Source organism: Grus americana, chromosome 1 (genome assembly GCF_028858705.1).
Source record: "Grus americana isolate bGruAme1 chromosome 1, bGruAme1.mat, whole genome shotgun sequence".
NCBI lineage: Eukaryota > Metazoa > Chordata > Aves > Gruiformes > Gruidae > Grus > Grus americana.
In genome coordinates, this window is record NC_072852.1 from 139,339,841 (window position 1) to 139,364,225 (window position 24,385).

General features: G+C 38.2%; 1 protein-coding gene across 1 annotated transcript in view; it reads left to right on the top strand.

Moving 5' to 3' along the window:
• The window catches only part of ANOS1 (anosmin 1), a 145,251-nt gene that overhangs the window by 31,640 nt on the left and 89,226 nt on the right, over positions 1 to 24,385 (top strand). Inside the window, exon 2 of the mRNA XM_054812519.1 lies at positions 64 to 111. Coding sequence (XP_054668494.1) covers positions 64 to 111 — 48 coding nt within the window. The remainder of the gene's footprint in view (positions 1 to 63; positions 112 to 24,385) is intronic.

Sequence of the window (24,385 nt, forward strand, 5' to 3'; positions counted from 1 at the left end):
AGGATGGTCATGTCTAGTCTTAAAGAAATCTTAATATTCATGTACTTTTTCTTTGTTTTTCAGAATAATGGGTCACTTGCTTGGTGCCAGAATCATAAACAGTGTTCAAAGGTATGTCCTTTTTTTCCACCCTCTCATTTAAGTTACCTAGTTGCTTTCAATCTCTTGTCTGTAGATTAAGTGCTTTTCATTTTAGCCTGTTTTCAGAAACATCTGCTTATATTTTTTTTTGGAAACCTAACCAATAATAAAATATCCAAAATTAAAACTGAGTAATCTACTGTTTCAGGACAAAGAAATCATGTTTGAGGATAAGTATCAAGATTAGTTAAATTAATTTTATTCTGTGGTTATCAACAAACTTTACACCGGCTAGAATCTGGTGTATCATTTGTTGTTCTTTCACTATTTTTGGTCATAAGAGAGTAAAACTTTAAAATCTTCCTCCAACAGCATCGAGGTATGCCAAGATTCAACATTTCATTCAGTCTGGGAATTTAACTTTTAGTCTGACACTAAATTTCTTTGAAAAAATTCTTGATATGAATCTCAGTGGCTCTATTGATGCCCTGTCCAATCCTAGCACTTTAATCCTGAAAGCCTAGAGAGTAGGTGAGCTCATTGTCAACTGATTCTCCTGTGCAAGAGTCTTTCTATGGTGCCTGGATAGAAGCAACAATGATTTGGGAGCTTTGGTGGGTCAAAGTGGAATTACACGCTCTAGCGCTGACTGTTCATAAATGTCATGGAAGATGCATCCTTTGGAAATATACCTGAAATTGGTGAAGGTAGTATTTTTGTCTTAATCTTCCTGAAAATGTATTTCTACAATAACTTAGGCTTTTTAACTTCAGTATTTATTTTTTATTCTGTGAAGGTTGTACTGCAAATGAGATTAAATCCAAATAGCATTGTTCTGTATTGTTTTAATAATGTAATCTATGTAAATGCTGGTGATAACCCTTGCTTTTAACACATGACAATTTCTTCTCCACAATTAAAGAGTGAGATTACTGGTTCACTGATCTAGTTTTCATTGAAATGAATGGGATTGGAAACGGGCCAATTTGTTATTGACTGTTCCATTGCAGGAAAATAAAACAAAGTTGATTGCTTTTGTCAGTATTAAAACCAGTGTATGACAACATTAGTATAAGATGAGTGGAACAATTCCTATTAGCTGTGCCACGTTGCTAAGCGTTGCACTGAAATCTCATCATTCTTGAAAAAAGCCAAAGAAACAGAGGTGCAGAGAATGTGGCTCATCGTAACTGAAGTGCCTTTTAAGGAAAGTGTGGGGATCTTGCCCAGTACCACAGTGATTCTGATATAATTTTCTTTTTTTTTATTAATTTATGAAGGCTACCATGGTATCTAATCTGAAAGATTTTCCAGTAGTTTTTGTCTGCCCTGCAAAGAAGGAATCATACAATAAAAGTTGTCCAGCTTTTAAAGCAAGGCAAAGGTTATAGGAACAGGTCTTTGAGTCACTCCCAAGTTCACAGAATACGCTTAAGATGAGTATAAGGTATCATGAATTTAAGGTTTACCTTACATTATCCTTGTGTTAGTCTCTTGAAATCAGTGTAAGAATGCTACAAATTAATATTATCTTATAATACAAAATGCAACAACCGTATAAGTTTTACTGAATATATACTTCACAGTCATGTTACCTTATGTTTTCATTCTTTCTTAGGAAGGTAATACATTTTTCCTTAGGAAACCAGCTTTGCTGTATTTTGAAAAAGAAATAAATATAAACTTGGTCAAATTATTAGCAGAACTGAACATTAACAGAAAGTTCTCTTGTTTCATGCAAGCTTTGATTTTCAGTGTTTTGCAATGCAAAGTCAAACAATCACGTTACCTAACTGAAACTTTCAAAGCAATGCAGGGGATTGAGTTAATCTTTTAAAAATGCAAATTCCTTTCACTACTTCTCAGCACCTCAGTGGAGGAGGTTTATGTGAGTGTGGTTCTGCTAAATATCTCAGATGACTTTTTTTTTCTAAAGGATTCTTCCAATGTCCACCTTTATTTTGTGGTTGTGGTATTTAGTGACACAGCTTTTTTGAGATGACTTGTGATAAAGTGCAGATGACAGCAAACATCCAGCTACTTCATTAGCAGAGGGACTTTGAAACACAGAACCTTTTGTTTGCAAAAGTATTTCTATCTGACACACAGTGGAGAAATTTTATCTGGAAGTTGTATCAATGTATCAGGCAGTAGTTGATACAGCAATAAAAGATGATGTAGTTAATTTACTAACTTTTCTATTGTTTTACTCTTTCATAGAACAAATTATAAGATGGAAAATGTACAGTGTAGTCCATCTTCTTACTTGTAATGTAACCAATCCCAATTTTATTTTATTTTAGAAGAATTTTTTTCATTCCAAGGACAGACAGTAGTCTGTAAAAGTGGAAGTCCTGGATGGAAGGTGAAGCTATGGACAAGACAATATAATCATAAAACATCCAATACAGGGCTTTTGCGTGTGTTTTCTTATTGCAAACACCTTTGATATCTGTTTTGGTTTCAGTTTGCCTATTCCTGAACTGGCAAAAAAGCTGTTCTAAAGTCTCTATTCATTATTCTCAGAGAGTAAGATCAGCCTGGCATAAAATTCTGTGGAAATTTTGTAGCCACGATTTTGTACGTAGAATAACTAGGAAAAATATTGCATGCTAGTATTACAATGAAAATGATTTTTTTTTCCTCATGGAAGTCTGTTGTCTTTATATTTAGGGACGTTTCTGTAGTAGAAGATAGCTGTTGATAAGATATTGTTCAAGTTCATTTGGTCAGTGAAGTACCTCAAGTTAATTCAAGCAGTCATACCATTGCCCTCCAATACAAGTGTAGACAACAATGGTTAGTTCGAAGATGAATACTTTTAAGAACTATTATTTTTTCAGAGAGCTGCAAATCTAATGAACTAAAACAGTTTTAGCTTTCGCAGGAACAGATGTAGATTGTTACCTACATCCCAAACAGCTATTTATTTTTGTTATGTTAATGGAGCAAGTCACAAAAGCATGACTGTGAGCAGCAAAATATGCACCAATGATTTTTATATGTAATTTAATTTAATAAGATCTCTCCAGAGGTCTATTTTACAAGATAAAAACACAAGAGAGCTCTTGAATGTTTGCCCTGTTTTGACATGAGGTGGATAATTTCAATATATTAAAAATACTCATAATTAGGACAACTATAGGATCATAAAATCACAGAATGGTTTGGGTTGGAAGGGACCTCAAAGATCATCTAGTTCCAACCCCCCTGCTGCGGGTAGGGACACCCTCCACTAGACCGGGTTGCCCAAAGCCCCATCCAACCTGGCCTTGAACACTTCCAGGGATGGGGCATCCACAGCTTCTCTGGGCAATCTGTTCCAGTGCCTCACCCTCATGGTGAAGAATTTCTTCCTTATATCTAATCTAAATCTACTCTCTTTCAGTTTAAAGTCATTACCCCTTCTCCTATGGCTACATGCCCTTGTAAACAGTCCCCCTCCATCTTTCCTTTAGGTCCCCTTTCACATACTGGCAGGCTGCTATAAGGTCTCCCTGGAGCCTTCTTTTCTCCAGGCTGAACAACCCCAACTCTCTCAGCCTGTCCTCACAGGAGAGGTGCTCCAGCCCTCTGATCAGCTTCGTGGCCCTCCTCTGGACTCGCTCCAACAGCTCCATGTCTGTCTTGTACTGGGGCCCCCAGAGCTGGAGGCAGTACTCTAGGTGGGGTGTCACAAGAGCAGAGTAGAGGGGCAGGATCACCTCCCTCGACCTGCTGGCCATGCTTCTTTTGATGCACCCCAGGATACAGTTGACTTTCCTGGCTGCAAGCACACACTGCTGGGTCATGTGGAGCTTCTCGCCCACCAACGCACCCAAGTCCTTCTCCTCAGGGCTGCTTTCAATCCATTCACCACCCAGCCTATAGTTGTGCTTGGGATTGCCCTGACCCACGTGCAGGACCTTACACTTGGCCTTGTTGAACTTCATGTGATTCACACAGGCCCACCTCTCCAGCTTGTCAAGGTCCCTCTGGATGGCGTCCCTTCCCTCCAGCATGTTGACTGCACCACACAGCTCGGTGTTGTCAGCAAATTGTCATTTTTGCTTGCAGTTGTTATTTCTTCACTGCTATCATGCACTCCTACTTATTTATCTGCTTGCACAGAGTTGAAGCAGACTAAGGGCTTTATTGGGATCCTATCAATTGCCTGGTTGGCTTCCACTGTGAATATGAGCACTGAGGTAAAATTGACACTGGAGTCAGTGAAGTTTGCTGTGAACTTCTTTGGAAATAGATTTGAAACTAAATTTTTTTGTCTAGCTTTGTCCATAGTTCTATTGTGTTATTGTGTTGTTTGAGCTTATGCCATTCATATTATTTTATAGTTTTGTCCTTTTTTCTCATGTTTTGCTCTTTTCTACTGTCTTCATTCTTCTCGCTACTAGTTTATGGTGGATATTTGGGGGGTTTTTTCTTCTTTTTTTTAAAAAAAAAAATCTCATGGTCATTGAAGAATAAGAATTTTTATGAGAAATTGAATGGTAATTTTTTTCCCCTTTAATTATAGTAGATATATGATGTGTTTCAATTTCTTATAGTCCCTATAAAAATATACTTTGACACTAAATTTATTTTAAGTTTTAGACATTTTTCTACGATTTATCTGGGAGAAAAGTGTTTGGTACTGTTGGTTAGAATTAAAATAATGCTTGAGAATTATTGTAAACACACACACCGATATATTTTTATGTGGCAACATCAGTATGGTTTTTTATATATTGATAAAAATGGAATATTAATAAAAACAGTGAAGCTGAGTCTTGAAAAATTGATGGGTTTTTCTTTGGAAATTGGAACAAGAGGATAGAATAGACTATTTCAGTTGGAAGGGACCTACAATGATCATCTAGTCCAACTGCCTAGTCCAACTGTCAGGGCTGACCAAAAGCTAAAGCATGTTGTTAAGGACATGCTCCAAATGCCTTTTAAACACTGACAGGCTTGGGGCATCAACCATTTCTCTAAGAATCCTGTTCCAGTGTTTCACCACGCTCTCGGTAAAGAAATGCTTCCTGATGTCCAGTCTGAACCTCCCCTGGTGCAGCTTTGAACCATTCCCAAGCCTCCTGTCCCTGGATCCCAGGGAGAAGAGCTCAGCACCTCCCTCTCCACTTCCCCTCCTCAGGAAGCTGTAGGGAGCAATGGGGTCACCCCTCAGCCTCCTTCTCTCCAAACTAGACAAGCCCAAAGTCCTCAGCTGCTCCTCACAGGACATTCCTCCCAGCCCTTTCACCAGCTTTGTTGCCCTCCTCTGGACGCATTCAAGGACCTGAACACCCTTCTGAAATGGTGGGGCCCAGAACTGCACACAGTACTCAAGGGGAGGCCGCACCAATGCTGAGTACAGCAGGACAATCACCTCTTTTGACCAGCTCATTATGCTGTGTTTGATGCCCCCCAGGATGGGGTTTGCCCTCTTGGCTGCCAGGACACACTGCTGGCTCCTACTGAGCTGCTGTTGGCCAGCACCTCCAGATCCCTTTCTGCAGGGCTGCCCTCCAGCCACTCCTCTCCCCATTTGTACTTGTCCCTGGCATTACTCCATCCTATGTGCAGAATTAGGCATTTTGACTTGTAACATCTCATTCCATTAATCATTGTGCAGCGCTCCAATCTATCTAGATCTCTCTGCAAGGTCTCTTGTCCCTCAAGAGACTTAACAGCACCTCCCAGTTTGGTATCATCAACAAATTTGCTAATGGGGCATTCAATATACTGATAGATATATTGAACAGGACTGACCCTAGAATTGAACCCTGAGGAACACCACTGGTGACCGGTCGCCAGCCAGATGTGGCCCCATTCACTACAATCCTTTGAGCTCTGCCCTTCCACCAGTTCATCACCCAATGCACTGTGAACCCGATCATCCCACAGTAGGACAACTTGTCCAGAAGGGTGCTGTGAGGGACAGTATCAAAAGTCTACTAAATTCCAGAAAATCTACATCCACCTCCTTCCCTTCATCTGCTAGCTGGATGACCTTATTGTAGAAGGATACCAAATTAGTTAAACAGGACTTTCCCTTTGGGAACCCATGTTGACTGTGCCTGGTGATTGCATTATTCTTTAAATGTCTTTCAATAGCACCCAGTATAATCTTCACCATAATTTTTCAGGAACTGAGGTTAGACTAACAGATCTGTAGTTCCCTGGGTCTTCCCTAACATCATTCTTGTAGATTGGAATAACATTGGCTAGCTTCCAGTCAGCAGGGACCTCTGCAGACTCCCAAGACCCTTGGTAGATGGTTGAGAGGGGTCCTGCCATAACATCCACTAGGTCCTTCAGTACTCTAGGATGAACCCCGTCAGGCCCTATGGACTTGTGAACATTCAGCTGATACAGCTGGTCCCTTACAATTTCAGTGTCCACAAATGGAAGGTCATTGCTCCCACACTCATGGTCCGTCGACTCAGGGGACCAGGTAGCCCAAGGTCTATCACTATTATTAAAGACTGAGGAAAAAAAAAAGCACTAAATGTCTCCATTTTTTTCTTCATCCCTATTTTTCAAGTGACCATCTTCAACAAGTATCAGTCCAATGCTTTCTTCAGACCTCCTCTTGCTATTAACACACTTTAAAAAAAACCCTTCCTGTTATCTGAAACAATGGCCGGTTTCAACTCCAATTGAGCTTTGGCCTTTCGTGTCTTCTCCCTGCATATATGAACCACAGCTCTGTAATTTTCCTGCGAAACCTGACATTGCTTCCAGAGATCATACAATTTCTTTTTCCTCTTGAGCTCCACGAGGAGTTCCCTGTTCAGCCAAGCTGGTCTTTTGCCCTGCTTGCTTGACTTACAACACGGTGGAATTGCGTGGTCCCACACTTCTGAAAGGCGGTTCTTAAAGACTGACCAGCACTTGTGGACTCCTAAGATCTCAAAAGCAGATTCCCAGGGTACTCTGCTGAATAGCTCCCTGAATAGCTTGAAGTTTGCTCTCCTGAAGTCCAGGGTAGCAACTTGGAGATCCTTTTTTCTCATTACACTGAAAATTTTGAACTCAACCCTTTCATGATCGCTGTGGCCAAGACAGCCACCTACCATCATGTTCCCCGCTAGTCCTTCTCTATTCACAAACAGCAAGTCTCAGAGGGCATCTTTCCTTGTTGGCTCACTGAGTACTTATGACAAGAAGTTATATCTCCCACAAACTTCAAGAATTTCCCAGACCTGCTTGTCACAGCAGTATGAGATTCCCAGCTGGTGTTTGGGAAGTTGAAATCTCCCATAAGAAGAAGGGCTACTGATCCAGAGATTTCTCCTAATTGCCTATAAAATAACTCTATAGGCAATCAGTAGAATAACTCTGGCTGGGTGATTGGTAGTAGACACCCACTACAACATCTCCTTTGCTTCTGATCCCCCTAATCCTCACCCAGAGGCTGTCAACCATGTCATCACTAACTGTAAAGGGCTGTACAGACAAACCTTTCCCTTACGTATAGTGCAACACCTCCACCTCGCCTGCCCTGCCTATCCCTCCTGAACAGCCTGTAGCCCTCCACCCCAGCACTCCAGTCATGCGTCTAATTCTACCACATCTCACTAATACCAATGGTATCATCGTTCTGGGAACTAATCAATGCTTCCAGTTCATCCTGTTTGTTTCTCATACTGCGTGCGGTGGTGTACAAGCATTTTAGGTATGCTCCTGAGACCTCCATGCTCCCAGGAGCAGAGCAGCATAAATGTTCCCACTAGCATTGCCACCCTCATTAGGATTGATACTATGTGTGTAGGTATGCAAATAAAATCTATTTGGGGTTTATTCCTCCTTTTCCCCTCTAATTAATCATATTTTCTGTGATATCTCTCATACTCTGAGTTACCTATGTAATTATATTAAAGCATTATGAGGTACAGGTTATATACATGAAGAAGTAGTGTCTGTAATGTATTGATCTCATCTAACATAAAATAATCTAATTAGTTTGAAGAATTCAACTTGTTTCCAACACAGGTAGTCAGTCAGCTTTGATACACATTTGTAACCCTCATTAATACTGGAAAAGGTCCCTCTAAATGACAACATGTAGAAAAAAACTTCATCTTTTTATTTTTGAGTGTAATGACAGCTATTAGGGGGGAAAGGGTAGGATAGGTCCGTGTTTAAAATCCCATTGGTTGAATATACAGTGTCTAAAGCAGAATGTCTAGTTCTGCTGTTGAAAACATTTGTGATGCTTCTTGTTAGAGATTTGTTTATCATTTGTCAAAGTGATAGGTCTCAGAACATTTTTCCTTTTTCTTCTCTAAGATAGATTTTATAAATAAAAGTCATGTAATGAAATCTGTATGGATTCTAGCTCTTTCTGCAAGCGTAATTCTCATTGACATTAATGAGAAATTCTGAGTAGAGAAATGTGTGTTCAGTGTTGAGAGAAGAATTTTGCCTTTATATGGTTATTATTAGATTCGTGTTTTCTGGAGCTGATCTTAGACATCTTTACTTGCAATTCCCAATGTTCATAAGAGTAGAAAATAGTATTCTTATTTTTATCCTATGTACAGATGTTGTTATCTGGCAATTTCACTATATTGCTTCTTAAAATGAAATACAGTTTACTTAGTAGGTTCAGGAGAAAAGCACAAAACTTCCACCCATTTTCACAACTGTATTTGTTTCTTATGCATTTTAACCCACAGATTATATACATTTTCTGACTGCACACAGGTGGAGGATCTGTTTCATTCCTCTTATTTACTTTGACCAGTAACTTCCCCTTTATGTAATCCACTTGAACTATAGCACTAGAGTAACCATTAGATTTGTTGATCAATCTCCTACTAACAGCTATGTGTGGATTAAGGTACTACTTGAGGTGTGAAACACTATTAGAGTCTGGCCCAATAAAACAGTCTGCAAGGACAGCTCAAGCACTTCAAGGATAGCAATGCCGCACTGGAGGTTTGCTCTTTTTGTACAATGGCAATAAACTGTTTTATGTTGTGTTTTGAATTCCCCCGCTGACTTAATCTTTGCTCTTGGGTTTAACTTTCAAATCTTTACATAATTCTTGTTTAAAACTTTGCCTCTCCTTAACTTATCCTCTGACAATCTTTATGTGGTATGTTGCCTCTTTCTCTCCACTAGTGTCACTATTCTCTATGCCCATCTACCTGTTTCTTACAAATTTACCAAAAAAATCAGTGAATTGTTTAGGTTGGAAGGAACCTCTTGAGATTTTCCAGTACAAGCCCCCTACTCAAGCAGGGTCAGCTAGAGCAGATTGTCCAGAACCACGTCCCGTTGAGTTTTGAGTATCTCCACAGATGAAGACCACAACCTCTCTAGGCAACCTCTGTTCCAGTGTTTGACCACCCACACAGTAAAAAAGGTTTTGTATTTCGTGGTTTTTAATTTGTGCCCATTGCCTCTTGTCTGGTCTGTGGGCGTGACTGAGAAGATCCTAGCTCCCTCTTCTTCATTGCTTCCCATCAGGTATTTATACACAAGAGTAAGATCCCCCTGAACCTTCTTCTCTCCAGACTAAACAGTCCCAGCTCTCTGAGCTTCTCCACGTATGGCAGATGCTCCGGTCTCTTAATCATATTCGTGGCCCTATGTTTTCTTCTTTTCCACTTATGCTTTCTAAGCCCCGAATGACTCCTGCCTACTGTAATTTACAAAGCTCCTGTCCTTAAAAGCCTTCTGTGGTTTTATTAACAGCGAACCTTGCTAAACTGTGTGTAAATGCATAGCATTTGCTGTTACTGCTCCATTTTGGCAGTTTGCTTTTACAGTGTGAGCTCCATAGTGCCAAGGCCGGTCTTCTCAAGTACTTGGAAGTGCTGAGCACATAACAGGTGCTTCCCTATAAAAACAACAGTAAGAGTCGAATGCTAGTGAGAGTAACACGAAATGACAAAGTGCCCTACATTGATGCTGGTTTAGTGAAAAATGTATTTTAGCCCTAAGGGGGGGGGGGGGGGCAAAATGACTGGGAAAGGCATTTCAAGAGAGTTTGTGAACTAGAGATAATTTTTTTTTTTACAGCTCCTTACACAAGTTTTTCTTTTTATAAGCAACTGAAAGTCAAAAGACCAGCAGGCATAATTTAGAGCTGCATGTGCAGTGGCATTTACAGGGACTGGAGATAGATGGGGATCATCATAATGCACTGTGAATTGCAATACAACTTTCTTGTTCCCAGCAGCCAAGGCAGTAGTCCCTGATTGATTGATTCTGCAGAAAGGCTGAAAGGCTGTTTTTTGAGTTTTTGGAACTAGGAATAAAATGTGAAAATAAAGATAAATAAGTTTACAAATGCTGCAGCCAAAGAAACACATTGTTTCAAAAAGGCAACTCTGATTTCTTTTTAGAATAATACACACTCCTGAATTCAGTCTGTGAGCAATTGTTCCAGGCTTCCAGCTGAGCTCTTTCCAAAGATAATGCAGGTGGAAAGATGAGTTAATGGTTTAAACAATTAGAGATTTGATGCACTCTTCCATCTGTCAAAGCCCACTGAAATGAAAGCTCACAGTTTTAATTTGTGCCTCCAGCATCTAACTCAGTCTGAAATGGTGTCAGCGATTTGCCCTGCCCACAGTACTGTCATTCTTATGGTAAGCATTCTGTGCACACATGCTGGGAGACTTTTATCAAACATATTAGTGTGCATTTGAGAGATCATTAGCCTGAAGTAGCTGGAACATTCCAGGTTTCTTAGCCTGGAAACTCACATCTCTGCTGGAAAGTATGTTGAGCCACTGTTATTTACACAAGAAAGCTACAGCAGGATAGGGATAGCTTTGTACAATTTAAAAGGAATTGTGATTCTTGGTATTGTCAATCTATCATGATTTAAGTACCACCCATGAGAGGGTGAGATAATGGATGTTTTGATTTTTGGTGAAGAAGAAAGAATGAATAAAAATGTATTTCTTCATCTGCTAGACAGTGTTTTTCTTTCATCTAGAAAAAGATAAGGTAAAACCATTTAATAGAATAGAGTTCATAAGAATTGGTCAGATTATTGGTGTGCTAAATAGATAAAATAATCCTGAGCATATCAAAAATAAGAAGGCAGATGTAGTACTGACTGCTTGCATTATATGGATGATTTGATTTTTTTTTAGTATTTTCATCTATAAAAAGGTAGAGGGGCGTGAGAGAACCATAGTGGTTAGATGATTAAAGCTGAACTAGCTAAGAAATAGGTTGACTGAAGTTTCTGGATATTTGTGTTTGGGGAAATAGAATAAAGAGCTTTGTGATTCAGTGTTTATGTTTATACAAAAGCATGAGTATATAAATGTGCTGTGGTGACAGGAATCCCTTTGTTCTCTAAGGGCCTTGAGAATTGACAGATAAACAGAGTTAAAATCCAAACAATGTTTACAGTACTTTGTAATCCTCTGATGTATTGCTCTATATTTGTAATTATCAAGTTTTATTTTTCGGGTATCAAAAAAACAGTTGTATTGGAACATGGGATACCGAAATAAGTGGAAATTAAGAAAGTTCATGTTCTTCACAGTTTCCATGTTGGATCACATCAGTCATCCTTCCAGTCTAATACTGTGTTACCAGCTAGATTCTCCATAGATAAGTAAACATGCAGGTGTCGAATAACCTGCTGCTAGAAAAAAACTTAACTTAAGCCCTATTGCTTATTTTTGGGTGGTACTGTGAAATACAAAGGGTATGTCCTTTCCCAGACACTAGTTTTGGTTTCTCAGCTCTTACTGCTTATTGGTTTGTTCAACTTAAATGTTTTTGTCTTGAAGAACAGACCTCAGGGCTTGACGGAAGTTGTTTTGCTTCGCATTTGCTCTCAGTGGTCCTGCTGATAACTTTCTGTCTCTAGGACAAATGGTTAGAATCAAGTTATTTTAATTTTTCATAGAATTATAGAGTCATAGAATAGTTTGGGTTGGAAGAGACCTTTAAAGGTCATCTAGTCCAACACCCCTGTAATGAGCAGGGACATCTTCAACTAGATCAGGTTGCTCAGAGCCCCGTCCAACCTGACCTTGAATGTTTCCAGGGATGGGGCATCTACCACCTCTCTGGGCAACCTGTGCCAGTGCCTCACCACCCTCATCATAAAAAATTTCTTCCTTATATCTGATCTAAATCTACCCTCTTTTAGTTTAAAACCATTACCCTTTGTCCTATCACAACAGGCCCCTGCTAAGAAGTTTGTCCCCAACTTTCTTATAAGCCCCCTCTAAGTTTTGAAAGTCTGCAATAATGTCTCCCCGGAGCCTTCTCTTCTCCAGGCTGAACAACCCCAGCTCTCTCAGCCTGTCCTCATAGGACAGATGCCCCAGTCCTCTGATCATTTTTGTGGCCATTTTGTGTGATCATTTTTCTTCTGCTAAAAGATTATCACCATTGCTGGAGCCCTTATGATGCTTAAGGAAGAAAGGATCATACTGGTTGTCTGTCCCTGTGCCCCAGGTTTTCATTGATGCAGAATTCTGCTGCATTTCTCATTGATCTTCGTAGTAGGTTTATAGAAAAGGTTGGGTCTTTTGGAGCTTGCTTTTCTGGCCAGTTTTATCTGGTGCACTTGTTAACAGAGGTAAGCAACTCTGTGCTGTTTGAAATTTGAACTACTGATTCCTGAGCAAACTGAGCCAATGCTGAGCATAACTAGCCAAAGATTAAATAGCCCTCTTTCATGGAGAAAGGACACAAAATTGTCATTAATGACTGAATTGTGCCAACACTGGCTTTGAGGATAATAGCGTTAACAGTCTCAACTCCAGTCCCAAATATGCAAATGCTGGCTTTAGACCTTAGGTCTGCATACTCTGCACTATATACTGACATACACTACAGCAGTGCTACCCACTTACTCCATGTAGCGCTGGTTGTGTGATGTGTAGATGTTTCCTTTGAACATCCAGTGTAGCACTACAGCTAAAGGGAGAAATGTGTGGATGTGCGTGTCCACACACACATACCCGACAGATATTTATTGAAGCTGGCATGCTGAAGCACTAAATGCTTCTTTAACTTAGCTTTATCTGCTTCAGTGAACACTCTTCAGAATCCAGGGATATTCAGACTGTGGAACCCTTTATTTAGAGGTATTTGAGCACAAAGATAATCCCTTCCCAGAAACTTTTGAAATAGCAATGGAGCTATGCAGCCTAATCAACTGTAAATTTTTGTCATCTAGAAAGCAGTTGATTAAGTAACATCTAGCAGAAGCCCAATCATCACTGGAGCAATACTGGCCATACAGTAAAGACAGACAGTACTGCTAAGACTAAGGAAAATTAGCAGTAAATCTGCTCGAAAGCAAGCAACAGATTTACCCTTTTAAATCTTTAGAGTTTTCCCAGGTCTCTTGCCTCTCAGTTTGCTCAAACCTTATACAAACTTTTTTCTCATCTTTCAATAACTTTTCACTCTATATGCAGAGGGAAATATATAGCATGGAAGTGTATTTGAGATTTTGATTTCCCAAATACAATCTTAGTTCCCTGAGCTCAGCTCCATGAATTATTATTCTGGAATTTTAATAGCTCACATAAGTCAGAGAATTTGTACAAAATTTATAACTTTGCAGTTGAGATCAGAATCTTAATTTTATCTTATTAAATTACATTTCATTAACCTAATTAATTCTTGGTGCAAAACAGGCTGTAATAGTCTGTTTAAATGTATGGTCCTTTTCTCCTCTTGTGGGAGACAACTGCAGAGTTAGATCAAATATAGCTCTAGTTAAGTGACAAAGACAAAATGTACTTGCATTGACCTTTAATGTAGTAATAAAATATATTCAAGCCACTGTAAGGGGACAGAGCCTGAAAACCAGATGCATGTCTGTATCTTAGCCTGGACTTTAAAAGGAGTTTTGCTTGACTAGACCCAGGGCATTATTCAAACCCCACTGAAGTAAGGAATACTGATTTTAGACGAGCTTTATATCCATCCATAAGGCAAGATCGTGCTTTTTCAAGTGACCTACCCTGGAGTTTCTCCATTACTATAATATTGAAGTAGATATAAAAATATACTTGGGTAGATGAGGATACTGTGCTGAGAGGAAGGCAACGGTCTTTGAGGCACAGGGACAAGGATGTAAGCACCCTTTTTTCCACACACTCATTGAGTTGTAAGGAAAACATTGAGCTGGAAGTGGGACCTATGACTGTTTTCCACTCTTGAGTGCCTGCAAAGAATTGGGAAGCTCTCTGAGCACAGAAGCATAGTCTGCCCTAAAAAAGAAATTAGAGGTCTTGTTTCGTAACACTAAGTGTGATATTTAATCAGGCATTAAAGACTTAATTGCCTTTTAACACTGTCTGTATATTAGAATAACTCTCTAGGCACAACAAGCAAAAATGTTTCTGAGAGGGTGCAGTGTTAGAGCTGCGTTTGTGCCATGGATTTTAAGCAGTTCTCCTCATTGAGTTTCCTTAGAAAGTTCTGCTTAAAGTCAGTTCAGGGTATAGTCTCAAGTTAACATGTCAAAGAGATAACTGATTTGACAGTTCTTCCATAATAATCACACCTACTATATGGATTACAAACATGCATTCTGATTTTAGTCAAATTAAATGGTTTTAGCTATTCCAATGGTCTGAAGAATTTAAACACACAGAGGCAGCATAAAACTATGCAGATACAAATCCCTAAAACTGAGATAGTGACAGGAAAACACTGTTTTCCAATACCATAACCTTTCTGAATTCACTTACGTATCTGCAATTGGGTGTAAAGGCTACTTCCTGCAGTGTAATTTCAAATTTGTTTGCATCCTCATTTTATACAAGTGAACAATTACATGGGGTGTAAATTGAAGGGGAAAATCATAGCCATATTTCTTCAATGTTGACATATGTATTTAATGTGTATGGGAAATATGAAGAGGTATTTTGGGTTCATGTTCAACCTGAGGAGTTGCCCATGCAGGAATACCAGCAGGAAATGAAAGAATACAAAGGATGAGTATTCAGCATTGTACTATTTTGATGCTGGTGCATGGGATTTCCTTTTTCAGGAAGGTGTTTTCAGCTTATGCATTTAGGAATGAAAGGATTGCCATAATTAGTTCTCGAAAGGGATTTTTTCTTTGGAGTGTGAACCAGGAGACTGAGTTTTGCACAAGGATTTTACCCCAGAATATCTAATGTTGTGCTTGCTTTAAAATGTAAAACCTGTGGATTCCAACAAATGTCAGAGTTTGCAACCTCTGACTTTGGATAAAGAAAACAGGTGCCTATGGGGTTTTTTGTCACAGAGGTGATATTGTTGTATCCAAAATATATTAAATCTAAATAGCCACAATAAATCAGGGCATGAGCAGTAAAGAAAACACAGTTACGACACTTGGAATTTGAACTGCACCCTCTGAAGACAGTAGGTATTTTCCAGAGTTAGGAATGGACAATCAATTTTTAAAGCAGTTTCATTTTAGGAATGAAATATCTCCAACTTTATGGTTTATGTAAAAAGTTTAGCTATATTGTTGCTAACTGAATTTTGAACTCCTTTGGGAAGGAAATAGACTTTTTTTTTTTTTAAATATAAATATGAACACCCTGTTAACCTTAGTAAACAACAAAGATATTGATTAAACAGTAGTTGCCACTTTATCATTGTTTTCAACTTACGTCCACTTGAATCAGGCTTTAGCATCAAATGGATTCTGATGCGCTGCTCTTCCTAATGTCTGGAATTCTTTCAGGTTGACCTGAGAATACCATACAGAGCCCCGAACGCGTCCCCGGCCTGGTCCATGCAGCTGTTGTTAGGAGGGGAACTAAGCGTGCTTGCTTCTGGGTGGCAGGAGCGCTCATGGGAGGCATGGTTAGACCCAGCAGGCAGGATCGGTCTGGCTACAGTCGTTAATTTTTGTTTGGATCTGGACCATATTGTTGAGTGACATCCGAGGGTGTCATTATTCACTCACCGCGTGGCAGGTATAAAGCTCCTAAAGGGCTATGAGCGAGGGAGGCAACTGGAGTTTTTTAGGTGGAGATTTTTGGAAGGTTAGGAGTTGTAGCTGTAAAGAAGCGCTGAGACAATGAGAGCTGAGGAGTAACTATTGAAATCAATGAAAACATTACCAAACCTGTCTTTGCCACATTGGAAGATCATCGGCTCAGCAAATATTTCTTACAGAACAGCTGGTTTCTCAGAGAAAACCTCCAGCATCTTTCTACTGGAGATCTGTTCTTCCCGTATATTATTTAAGGTTCTTTTTTCCTACTATTATTTATCGTTGAAGGTATGTGCATGACAGAAGTATTGTATTTCTTTAGAGTTCAGCTGTTCTGCTGTTCCTCATCCAAATTAATCTTTCACTTTGTGTCATCATACACAACTCCTACGATAATTGTGACGTACGTTTTTTGGTGGGGTCACGATACAGAAAATAATCCCCCTTTAATCAATCGTTTTCTTCAAAAGATGAGTTAAATCTTTTAGTTTCATAACTGAATATTTTAAAATTAATCTATAGTTACATAATACATTTGAATAACAAATTAACGTTTAAAAAAAAAGAAGAGATTTCATTGGTAGGTTTCTTGCCTTTTTTTTTTCCTTTTAATTTCTACCCCTACCATTAAATAAACTGAAACTAGGAGAACTAAAATAATGTAGCTTTATTGTGTGGAAATACATTTTTTGTTAAAGGATAATAGTGGTGCATGAAATCACAATATGTACTTCTTTCAAAGTAAAATCTGGCTGTAGGGGAAATCACCTGATTTTCATGTTTCCTAGGTTTAATAAGGGTTTGAAAGTATTGCAGAAAGAAGAATTTAATTCCTTAAATGGCAAGTAAGTAGGTCATCATCATCTTCAGGGAAAGGCTTATTTGTCCTCATTATTCCTGGGTCCAACATTATGCAAATTCATTTTATAATACACTTGAAAGTAATTATTGTAAGGAAGCGGGTGTATCTATAGGCAGTTCTTTAAAGATGTCCTTTTAATTTTTTTTATCCAGACAACATCAACAGCAAAATAGATTCATATACATGAATGTTTTTAATCACTAATACATGAAGATTGAATTAATTAGAAATTCAGCTCTTCCCCGTTTTTACTGCTTCAGTGGTAGAAGGACTGTCAGATGTAATACTGATTTAAAAGTGTTTGTGAAGTGGATGACGGGCTTAATGGCTATTTAAATTTCTACTTTTGGTAGATCATATCAAAATGTTAAAGACGGTGGTGGTATTCTGTAAAAGAAATAGTAAGAGGACAGCAAAGTGGTGAAGGAGCAGTGAACAGGCAGCACAGTAGTGTAGGCAGATCACATTTTTCTTTGCTGAAAAGTGACGGGGATCGTTTCTTCCAGCAGGATCCTTCTAGCGGAGCCTTGTTGCACCTCTGCCTTTTGCCTACAAAATCTTCCCCTTGATAGAAATTAAACTGTGGTTTGACTTCTCTAACTTACCTTTTATTAAAAAAATGAACTTGTTTACCATGGGATTAGAAACAGAAAGAAGAGCTTGTGTAGTAATCATTCGAATGGCTTTTTCCCCCCGAATTGTCACAATTTTCTGGGTAGGTCAGTGCACTTCAAACAGATACACGTGTGGCAAGTGCGTTTTGTGTTTGCACAGAAACTCCCTTGATTGATCTGTTAGTTCAGAGTGACATTTTCAGTGCATTACAGTTTGGGGTTTTTGCTTTTTTTTTCTGGGGAAAGGCTGAAATACCTCAATACAGTTGTACTTTTCATTGTAGTTTTATCAAATAGTGAATTTAGGGAAAAGCTCTTGAGTATGTTTTATAGTGCTATCATGGAAAGCTAGTGCATTTTTTCTTTATTACTAACATTTGTTGGGTGATGACAGGTTATCAAACAGTACAGAGCTGTTTAACACCTTGGAAGAAGACAATAAAGAAACTTGTGACACTTGCTTAACAAGAAGCAGTGTGATTTGGCAAACCTGTCAGTGAGAAGACGGGCCTGTGAAGATGTCAGGTCTATTTTGGCCTTTCCGTCCCTCACTTGTATTCTACTGTTTCAGCTTTGCAAATGACTCCACATTTGCTACCTGAATTGAAAGCAGACATCATATAACCTGGGAAGGATATGAATAGGTTTCAGAAATCTTTTATTGTGCAATGGAAAAAAAAACCCAGGTTTTTTTGTAACATCTGCAATTGCACTCAAAAAAATGATTACACTTTCTGTTCATGGCTCCAGAATATTATTAAAGGAAGTAAAAGTATTTTCTTATTTAAATAAATTATAGATGTAGTTATTTTGGGGTGGTCTGTCAAAGTGGTAAACGTTGCATCAAATCCAAGTACTACTGATGCATGGTACTGTATGCCTACAGTAATCTGAGCTCCTCCGTAATGATGTATGACATTCACTTTTTGCATGCTGTGTGCTATCTTTTATCCAGCATTTGGATAGCATGATATTCTGACCTTGTCTGATTGGTGATCTCATTTACTGTGAATGTTGCAAGAACAGTAAACAAAGCCTGGAAGAATTGTCAAGCTGCCAAGTTGTATTGTTCTGTATCTTTTCAAGACAATGCCAGAGAAATTTATCTGTCTTGACACCTTTGTCTCTTGTATTAAGAAAGCCTTAACTAACTTCTCTTTAGTTCTATGGTCTACCATCTAAAAATGCCGCATCTTATAAGGAGAACAGGTGGAAAGGGTTTTAAGGAGAGGCCTCAGGGAGATGGAATAAGTTAGGAAAAAATAACAGCAGCTAAATGGTCTAAGGGATTCCAAGATTGACAAGAGTGCATCATAAGAAGAGTGTATGAAACATTTAAATAACACTTCTGTATTATAATTTATAAATAACTATGCATTAAGCTAGCGTGTAAATACATTGTACAAATATGTTGAGTAGGAGAATACTTTTTTGCATGAATCCCACAGCCATTTACAAATGTCAGTGATTGCAGGAATTGTGAAGCAGTTTTGTTTTATTGTGTTTTCCTTTTACCTTCCTCATTCCCTCAAGAAACCTGTAAAAGAGAAATGTTCCGCCCTGTTCAAACCGTATGAGGGTGTTGCATCCAACTCCTTTAGGGTATCTGGAAAATCTGAACCTAAATCTGTATGTAGTTTACTTTCAGTTGAATATTGAGCTTGTTTTATTTGGATTATTTAAATTTACTTCATTTCAGAGTTTTGTGTGTGCAAGATAAACACTGGGATATTGAATCACATCTTGATAATGTGGCTGTACTTTAATCTCATTACTTAAACTGGCTTTTGTAACTACTTTTGCTTTTAATGGGAAGTTGCTATCGACAGTACACATCTTCAGTAGGTATTTATAAACAATGAGAACTTCAAAAGTGAGGGAAGTATATAACAAAGTGGCAGTCGGACTAGAAAGTGTGATTATAGCATACTTTTACTGGGCTTTGGGTGTAAGGTCTCTAATTTATTTATAACAAAAAGTCAATCATCTTCTAGTTGAACAGTTAAATACTGAGGACATCTCTTTTTTGAGTCGTCTTATGCTTCAGCCAATTGACAGAAGATAAGCTTCTGTACCCATCCCTCCCAGCACTTTCAAAGCGCAGTGGAGCTTATTATAAATGAATGACTCATACATAGGGTGGAACAAATGCACCATTGGTAGCCTACAGAGATAATAACACTGACCTCCGGTCATTTTACAAGAGAACTCTCTCGTGTAGGTCGACTTCCCACTGCTTTAAACCCAACCTAAATAGACTATTCATGGGGAACTGGATTGACAGATTAGAGATTTATATGCACAAATATAGGCATTAACAGCATGGTCTCTGCACTTCAGGACACGAGAGGTAGTTTAAATATCTGACCACTAAAAGCAGAGGGACATTTTTCTGTAAAGAAGTAGGTTTGTAAACTTCCTTCAGACTTACTGAAATATGTAGGGCAGTCATAAAAGTCCAGTCTTCCGGGACTTTCAATAATATGAAATTGTTTGGAAAAAAGGGTTATGATAGCACTGCCACTTCATAGGTGACATTGGGGTAGGTGAAAAGAAGGCAAGATATTAGGTTCTAAGTCAACATACACTTAGAAATGCATTTTTTGCTTTCTTCCCTTTAGTATACATGTACACACAAAATGAGTAAGTAAGAATAATTTTGTAAAACTACAAAGTTTAACATTTGTCAAATGATATCCATTTTAGGAGGATCTTGAGATACTATATTTAAGCTTTAGAATGTGAAAGTGATAATGTGCACTAGTTCAAATTTGTACACCACAAGGTATGATCTAAGTGTGTCAAATATCTTCATCTTCCAACTGTAAGTATTAATGCTCATGTAATGCAATTTGTCAGTCCACCCAGTGTGTACTAAAAGGAAATTTAATTTGTGCCTTTCTGCAGAAAGAGATGTGTTCTTCTGCCTGATTTTAACAAAAGGTTGTATTGAAAGGAATGATTTCAAAGCAGATGACAAATTACTGAAAAGACATTTTTATTGTATAATAGCATTCTCCCACAGAGGAAAGAAAAACAAAGAAAGAGCAAGGGGGGGGTTGGGGGGGTGGGAAGAGAGAAACTCCCCCCCAACATTCCCTAACACTAATTTAAGGACAAACACATGAAGAGACAACCTTCTGTTGTTTTCTTCTTTTGCTGTTCTTTTCATTTTTCTTTTTTTTTTTTTTTTTTACTGGATAAGAATCTTAACAGGTTCTTTTCTTTTACCTGGGCACTTTAGTACAGAACACTATGACATACAGTCAGATCTCTCAAAAAAGGTTGTTTTTTAAAATGATTATGCCAGTTATCTTCTACCTGCAGAATATATGGCAAATGCATCAGTGACATACTTGATATATATAGAGAGAAATAGTAAAGACGTGTTGGAAATGTGTATGAAAGAAAATTGTAAAACTATGAATGGGAATTTCAATCCAAATGTATATATACCAGCCTGATCCCCTTAGTCAGCTTTTATGTGGGATATAAGAATTTTTGGCTACTGTGATATATTTTCAGGATGTTAATTATCTGAATCTATTTTGACACCATAGTTTTCAACTTTCACTGAAAGCATTGAAACTATTCTTTGTTTTTTACCTGTTTCTATGCTCTGAACCCGTTCATTTAACCCCTGAGACAATAATTCTTTTTGATTAGTAATGCAGTATGTATCTATATATCTGTATAGATTTGAAAATAAATGGTTTTTATTCTCACTGAGGCAGATGAATTGATGTTGGCAATGACATTCAATTACCTGGCTCAGGAGGCTTTTTTTGAGACCCGAATCCAGAGATCTTTACTTGGTCACACCTCTCACAGGACAAATCCAGCACAGCAATTTCTTGGGCATTCCTTACTTTGTAGCCAGGCAAAATTTCAGTGAAAGTCAAGATACTGCAGTGATACAAAGTCTTCTTCCAGCAATAACTCCCTTCAAGTTGAAGATTTTGCAACTGGGCTCCAAATTTGCAGTTATGTTCTGTTTGGAAGTTGCAGGAGACAGCTGCGAAAACATACACATATTCATTCTTTGGTGATCGGTTAATGATGGAGGTTTTTATTAAACCACTCCAGGTAGGGAAATGTCAGTTTTTATACAGAATTTGTGTTTCAAATCCAGTTGTCTTTTCCCATATCTTTGTAAAAAGAACATGAAGTAGAAACTTGTGTCTGGGAGAGATAGAACATTTTTACTTGTTCTTTCTGCTGCATTATCTATGTAAACGAGCATCTGCCTATGCAGAAATGCACAATTCTCAAAAATGCTAATTTCTCTTGCTTTTTAAATTCCACTTAATCTCTGTTTTTAAAGTGCTATGTGCTTGGAGAGCTGTTTGATTCTTCAAATATGTGGATTAGGCTTAACCTTTGTCGTGACTTTTGCTAGCATTTATCAAGGATGTCCCTTTGATTGTTAGAGAGAGACTTGCCATGAAAAGGCAGAAAAAAAGCACAAACATTTGGCATCTTCTGCTGCCAGATGTCCTACACATCATATCAGCTCATCTTTCAGCTTCCATCCTGAAACGTCATTTCCCTGGGGAAGCTTACCTGCCTTCCTTTGGGTCCAGTAGTCTATTCAGATACGTAGAGGCTTCCTTCCCTCCATAAGGGAAGAATTGGGGAAGAATTTTTGTTTGAAACCTATAAGTTTTAGTTGGATCTAAATGCAGATTTAAAATTTTATATCTATATCTGTTCTTGGTTTTGCTGCTTCACAAAATGTTGCTTTTATAGTAGCAGGGTACATAGGCTATGCCACACTGAGACAATTATGGCTTGACACGGATGCTGAAATGTGTTTGGGACTGCTGCGTCTCTTTCAGCCACTGAAATGGTGAAAATGAGCTGTTCATCTTGGTGAATACTTTAGTTCCTGTGAGCTTTTTATCTGCTTGTTTCTTTAATATTACACAGTATTTTAAAACTCTTTTTTCTGCTTGAAATCCTGTTTGAGAGAGTCATATTGATATTCATTTTTGGTTTAAAGTATGTATGTTTATGATGTATGGCCAGTCAAGCTTATGTTTAAAATGGCCGTTTGATCTGCAACATAACCAGGGTTCCAAAATAATGACAGCCATCAGATACTTTGAGACAGCTTTTTTTTAGGCATTTAAAAAGAGACTGTGCAGTGAGAGGTTCCAGTGGAAAGCCAGAAATCTGTTAAAGGAGATTTGTGATTGTCCATCATAAATTTCTCCACTTGGACCCCAGTTTAGAGACACTTGTACATCCTTTCTTTATTATGTTTTTCAGGTAAAATCCAGTCCCCAAGGAAGTCAGTGTAATTTTCTCTGACGGTGTCAGAGTGGTAAGGAATAGCACTGAAGTTCAGTCTACCTGGTGTACCATCATTGCAGATGGTTTAATTCTGAGGCTAAACAGTGGTGCTTTACTTATGACAATTCATACGACGTCAGGATTTGCTTTTCCTTGTTGGTGCAGAAATCATTATAGATGATTATAGCCTGAGCTCCTAGAACCTACAGAATGCTATTTACAAGAATATCTAGATAAAACGTCTATCTGCATCTACTGTAAACTGTATCTCATTGAAGGATTATGTCTGTCTAAAATACTGGGATGATACTAAACTTCATGTCACTATTTATAAAATAGATTAAATCTCTGTAAGTGACTGATATGTCTAGTTGGGCTGAAATTACAAGAAAAATACTAAACCCCTAATATTTCTTTAGTTATCTTTTTGTCCAGTAGCTAGTTCATATCTGAAAGCGCATCCTCAGGTAGTGCCTGTGCCCAAGCATACCCGTGCTGAAGCACGCTCAGATCGTGCTCTTCGCCAACCCTTAAAATGCAGCAGTTATGTAGCTTGTTATGACAGTATTATTTCATTTATCTCTAGTGTTACTTCTATTCAGAAAGTTATGGTGAAATAGTTACTCTCTGAAGGCTGAGCATATTGGTAATTGCAGTTACCCTTATTCTTTAGATTGTGCTGTAGTCATTTGTCGAATTGTTTTTATTTGTATGAGAAACTTGTCAGGTCACAAAATTATTTCTCACAGAGGTTATGTGCATATAGTTATATACAGGATTTTAGTGTAACCAGAGCATGAGCATGCTGCTGTAGTATAAAATAATCTAGAATAATGACACCCTTTTCCCTCTATATAAAGCTGTAAAGCAGCTTGCTTTAGTGGATTCTGCTTTGAGCAGAGGGGATTAGAGTAGATGATCTCCAGAGGGCACTTCCAACTTCAACTGTTCTGTGATATAGATATAGGTATCATCATGAAGTAATACACCAAGAAAAAATTAGACCCTCTGATTGTTGGTAATATGTGCTTCTTTGGACAGTGTGTTTCTTACCAGCCAAACCAGGTGTTTTGAGATGCAAAACTGAAAAGGGGAGATATGAAACATGAAACACAAAAGGAAGAGTTGGCAGATACTGTCTTCATTATCCAACATAAAACTGTGTATTTCCTTTGAAATGTAGATTTTGTTTAAAAGAGGAAAAAGAAGAGAAGCAGCATTTAATTCATATTCAGGGTGATGTGAATTTTTTTAAAGGAACAGACAAAATGCCTTGGAGGAGGGGTATGTGCTAATTTTAGGCTTGCACAGGCTGTCTCTTGAGCTGCAAGAAAATATCATTGGTTAATTTTTTGCAATCTTCATCACTAAGTATTGCAGCTGGAACTGATGGTTATTTGGTCAGTGTATAATTGCGGCTGATTTTATTCACAAGGAAGACACCGCTTGTACTTACGAAATTTACAATCGTAAGAGTAATACAGAAAAAAATTACATTATTTTAAATTGAATTGTGATATGACCGTATTGTCATTGAATAGAGTTATACCAGTGTTTAGTTTGGGACACTAGCTAACTGGCTAAATAGTTTCCTTGTTTTTTTTATTGCTG